The sequence below is a fragment of the Mytilus californianus genome, unplaced genomic scaffold (assembly GCF_021869535.1).
Source record: "Mytilus californianus isolate M0D057914Y unplaced genomic scaffold, xbMytCali1.0.p SCAF_11, whole genome shotgun sequence".
NCBI lineage: Eukaryota > Metazoa > Mollusca > Bivalvia > Mytilida > Mytilidae > Mytilus > Mytilus californianus.
The window spans coordinates 62,714,411-62,719,727 of record NW_026262593.1 but is presented as its reverse complement, the minus strand read 5'-3'; the positions used below and the strand labels follow the sequence as shown (position 1 = coordinate 62,719,727).

At 32.6% G+C, this 5,317-nt stretch overlaps 1 protein-coding gene across 2 annotated transcripts; it reads right to left on the bottom strand.

Annotated features, from left to right (window-relative positions):
- Nucleotides 1-814: 814 nt before the first annotated feature.
- On the bottom strand, nt 815-4,259 carry LOC127720490 (uncharacterized). Of its 2 annotated transcripts, none has more exons than XR_007990819.1 (4): nt 4,008-4,259; nt 2,858-2,975; nt 2,146-2,301; nt 815-1,264 (listed from the first exon to the last, which is right to left on the bottom strand). XR_007990819.1 is itself a non-coding variant. In XM_052227077.1 (4 exons), exons 1-4 carry the CDS (start codon nt 4,235-4,237, stop codon nt 1,161-1,163), a joined length of 594 nt encoding a protein of 197 aa, XP_052083037.1. In that variant the 5' UTR covers nt 4,238-4,259; the 3' UTR covers nt 815-1,160. The 2 variants fall into 2 exon arrangements, 1 of the variants encoding a protein (XP_052083037.1); XM_052227077.1 differs by having other exon boundaries at nt 4,022-4,259.
- Nucleotides 4,260-5,317: the final 1,058 nt, after the last annotated feature.

Sequence of the window (5,317 nt, the reverse complement as noted above, 5' to 3'; positions counted from 1 at the left end):
CATAGATACTTTTATTTTTTTTAACTTGTTTTGTTTTTGCTTTTTGTTTTTCCTTGTTTTTTTTTCTTTCCTTTTCGGCAAGGAAGGAAGATCTCGATTTCATATAAGTGTATAATGCCATGTAATATAAAATCTTCAAATACTGAACAACTGATTTAAAGCATAAGCCTTGAGCAACCACGTTACTCACGTTAATTGTTAGAAAGATTGAATTCCAAAGTAATATTTATACAAAATTAATTACTTTATCCTTTCTAAAAAGAATATATATTTATTCTTCCGTCCCCTATTTATTGCAAATGTAGACATATGTGGTCTATTAAACATTTAAAAGCGATATATTACGTATTTCTTATCAGAAGAACGTTGTAGCATATTGTCAATTTGTGATTTTCAGACATATCTCTGAATGGTTCTCTAACGTGTTGATTCTCATTGTTAACTTTAGTGGTCGATAGAATTGGTCGCTAGCTTGATTGGTCGCTGGAATTGGTCGCTAGCTTGAGTCTGGTGGAATATGTCAAAGAGACAACAACCCGACCAAAGAGCAGACAACAACCGAAGGCCACCAATGAGTCTTCAACGCAGCGAGAAATTCCCGCACCCGGAGGTGGTCCTCAGCCGGCCCCTAAATAAAATTGTGTACTGTGTAGTAGCAGAGATTGCAGAAAATAGACCTCGTATAGGCAGAAGAAAAATATACTGTTTCGAATAACACTTTTAACTAAATTAATCCTCACTATAAAAGGATGTGGTCTACCTTCTAATTGTCACAAGCAAAAAAGATACAAAAATAAAGAACCGGATGAAAATATCGAATTCAACATTTTATTTGCTTATCATTGTGTACTACATTTCTGGGTATAAAAGTGAATAATAACATAACTTAGGAAGATGAGTTCATCTTTCTTTAATTCCGTACACGTATATATGGAATTCTAAGGTTATCAAGAAAGGATGGTCATCCCCGCCATTTCTTCCAAGTGCCTTTTAATACATGGCGAACACACTCAGAGTGAAATTCAACTGTTTAAGCACGCGGTTTCGACTTTCCTGTAACATCTGGAACCCTAAAAAGTCTCCTCAAGCAAAATACCTGAAAACCGGAAGTACAAATGACGATGCATATTTGAAATATGGACCACCATTTTACATATTCATTATTCCCCATGATGAGATAATAGTCTTTTATAACATTCATTCTGGAATATGCTTGGTGTTGTTTGACTTCCTCTATTGAGTTCTGGACCGAAGACACTGTCCTCTGAAAATTTGAAATATTATAGTTTTTATTTCGTTACCCACTAAACATTTAATTACTTGTAAACTTTAAGAAAAAAATTAAAATTAAATTTTTTATAAATAGCTTTAGCGTGCAATAAATTAAGACTTGATTGTTTTCTTTTATATAACACACCATATAAACGAAGTTTTATATGTGTTTAAAACCTAGCGAGTACACCCACGTACAGTTGTATATTGAAAAGCGTATCAGAAAGCCAGTATGTATTTCATTATATAATCAGTTTTAGTCCAAATTGATAGGTGTAACGACTCAATGGAATATTTTTCTTATTTTTTTATCTAACAAATGGCACGATTGTATGTAAAGAATAATTCTGTGATTTTTTTTTCACTCAATTCAAGCCAAAAACGTTTTGATTTTTTAAAAGGCAGTCAAGTATATACGCTTACAAGTATTCGGTCAATGAGCGTATCAATTTATTTGACCAAAATAATTATCATTCCCTGTCTGTTAACGCTTTATCAAAAATGCATACGGAGTCTTGAGATACAGCATGTACAGTCGTATTTACGGCCGGTCCATGATGTTTCATTGTCAATAAGGGATACCTCATAAAATGTTATTCCTTAAACATAACTGCTTCAATTCTTATTTTGACAAACTAATAAATACTATCTTTGGATTATTATTCTGAAGTATTATCTGTTATTTTAAAACGTCATTTAGGATTACAGACGGGGAAAAGTAGACTCAGTTTAATTGTTACATTCTTAAAAAACGTCATTGAGAATTGCAGAAGGGAAATAAATAGACACTCTGTTCAAAACCGGCAGTAACGGTAAAAAACATTGCGTATTTCCCATTGTTTATGTTTCCGATAATGGAAAGTAAATAAGTACTTGCAGTAAAGTTTGAAACCGTGGAAGTGACTCCTTCTATTTCTTGTAGGTATTTATCCCAATCTGCCATTAAGTATGTCCCCATGTAGAAATATACTAATTTTGAGCCATACATGGACTTGCTAGCAACATTGTCTATACATATGGTATATATACCTGAAAAATATGTATAAACTACAATCGTAAATTATAAGCTTTTTGTTATTACAAAATGAATGTTGTTTTTGTGACTTGTTTCTTTCTTTCTCTCTCTCTCTCTTTTCTTTTGTGTTTTTGTTTTCTTTTTTTCTTGATAATTTACAGACAATATTTTGTATTAACAATAGTAAGTGTCTAAAGTTATACAAATATTATCATGCATCATACATTATATGTAGACTAATTTGAATTTATATAGGACATCCCAACAGCAAAATCCACGTGTGATTCATACACCTACAGTATAAAATCCGACACGACAGGTCCTGCAAATTGAACAGGAACGACTTTCACTTCCCGAGTTCGTCAACATTTTTAATGGGTTCGTGTTTCTCGGTTGTTTTTTCGGGGGAGGAGGGGGGTCATGTTGTAGTTTGTTCATTTACTATTTATGACTGAATCCCCTCTCGGGATCCTTTTACTTTGATTATTTTATTATGGTTCACTATTGTATGTTGCAAGCAATGCAAAGATTAACTGTATAATCACAAAGTTAAAAAAAAACGTTATTTACCTTCAACAGTTAAAACTTTTTCAAATAAACCTGAAGACACAGAGTACTTAGAGTCCAGAATATTCCTTGTTGGGTCCCATATTAACACATCAACTAGTCTGTCAGATCCACGCAGTACCTGTTTAAAGAACAACTCCTCATCAAAATACATTACGAGTATCTCGAAATATTTCTCTGGTCGGCTCTAGAGTCGACTGTACAGTGAAACTTGTATTTTAAAAGAGACCACTTAAAGGAGAGCAAAAACGTGGTTTCATAAGACATGTGGTATTTGAATACAGGTTCAATCAATCAATATGAAATGCACTACAGAGAGACCTTAAATTAATGGTCTTATAAGACGTATTTTTTTGCTCAACACGGGTGGTCTCTTAAGCATGTTCTACTGTATACAAAATATATGAAATGAATATATAAAGTATGTAAGGAAGTAAGTAAGTAAGTAACTAACTACTATGTTGGTTAGTAATATCAGATGAATTACTTTACACACCGGCTAACGTTTACTTGAATTCATCCTGAATAACTTTTCCGCGTTATTTTTTTTTTAATGTGGCTGGATGTGAAATTAGCTTATATTTCAGATAATTTTATTTACAAATTTTGTCTCATTAGATTTTAGTGAATTTCACACAATTTGCACGTTGTTAACGCCACGGTGTGTTTTTGAAAATTGAATATTTGATACGTGAAATTCACCCAAATTAAAATTTCGTATTATGTTTTAGTAATATAAATATACAGCTTTATCTATTTGTAATATAATAAACTTAATTGATTACATAACATAGTTTACCTTACCATGTTTTTAAATAAAAACTGAATATTGTGATGAACATATTTTGTTTGTGCAAACTTGCTGTTTATATACAAAATATAAGTGAGTATAAAGTGGCATTAATTAAGTTCTCTCCCTTTGCTAAGTGGTTGCAGTTGTAGTGTAATTAATATTCTTAATTTATTCAACTTCTAATTTGACATTTGGAAGAAAATGTATGTTTCTACACATAAGTACAATTGTTAATATTCTGCAGTAATTTCAATGCAAATTAAATATGTGAGCGGTATGTGTATGCGCATATTCTATGCCGTATGAATCTTTTAAAATCGCGAATGCACGCTATAATGGACAGAAGTATAGTATCGTTACCTGCTATGATTTACCTTAAATGACAGGTGCACAGTAGCTCCACTCGCAATTTTTTGATAAAAACACTGTTCTCGTCCAGAATAAACTTCTATTTTAAATTCGTACGTAACTCCTGGCAGTCCATCAAAGTCAAAATCATCATTTTGTTTGTCTAAAATCTGTTCGGCATTCAAACACAGAAGCAACAAGAAAATCAAATAAATAAATAGGACACGATAGATAGGGCCCATATTGTACACGTATCATTCATGCATTCCGTTAGCCTAAAGATAATATCTTATACAAGTATAACTAAAATCAATATATGACATTTGTAAAAATTCACATGGAGATATTATTAGCTTAATTTACGACAATTTGTCGCATTAGCCCGTAGCTTATGGACTAATATGTTCATCGAAAATTTATTTCATTAAATATTTTCCACACAAAAATGAATTTACCTTTAACTCCACACTCTCCGATACTTGCTTGGAAGAAAAACCTGGAGTTTACGTTTACAATCTGATTTTAGTCATTGAAAAATTTAAACCCCATTTTAACAACATCATGACCGAAAGAAAAAGGACCAAATAAAAACTAATATAAGAGTACATGAAACACCACACAGAAAACTACTGGAAAACTAGTGATTGCATAAGCAATACAAATATCCCGCCCTAGCACCGGAAATTCTATTCAAATAGTAATTTTACCGTAGATGATTGATTGAATGATTTGTTTTTTATTAACGTCGAGTAGATAAAATGTCATGCATGTTCAGGAAACGAACAAATTCATCAAAAAAATCAATAGGTATTTTTGTAAGGTATGTCGATCGGGATAAAGATCAGGACGGCCACTGCAAAAAGGGATATGATGGATATGGGCAAATGGTTTAGTGCCCTAGAACAATCCTCCTACAGACCCCCAAATGAGTTGTAGCAAGGGTTCTTTAACGTACAGAGGCCGTAGCACTCTATTATCAGGAGGATTCGGAGTTTACGTCCCAATTCCGATCGGACGTGACTGCGTTTTATACGTCATGAACAGCCAAACGGGCACCCCCTCTCTCATTCTCTATGCATGGATTTTACTATCATGTGTATTTGTTTGATGACAGAAGTCAAGGTTACCATATTTCTAGTTGCTAGTCTACTTTCGCGGTCTTATCAGTTCGCATTTTTTTATCAATATTTATTAACTTATAATTTAATTTTGAATGTAACACGTCTTCTGATTGGCTGAAAGTGTTTTGTCTATCAGCTCATAGAAACCGTGACGTCACCAAGGTTTTTTTCAAAATTTATTCCTTAAAAATGGAAGTTAGA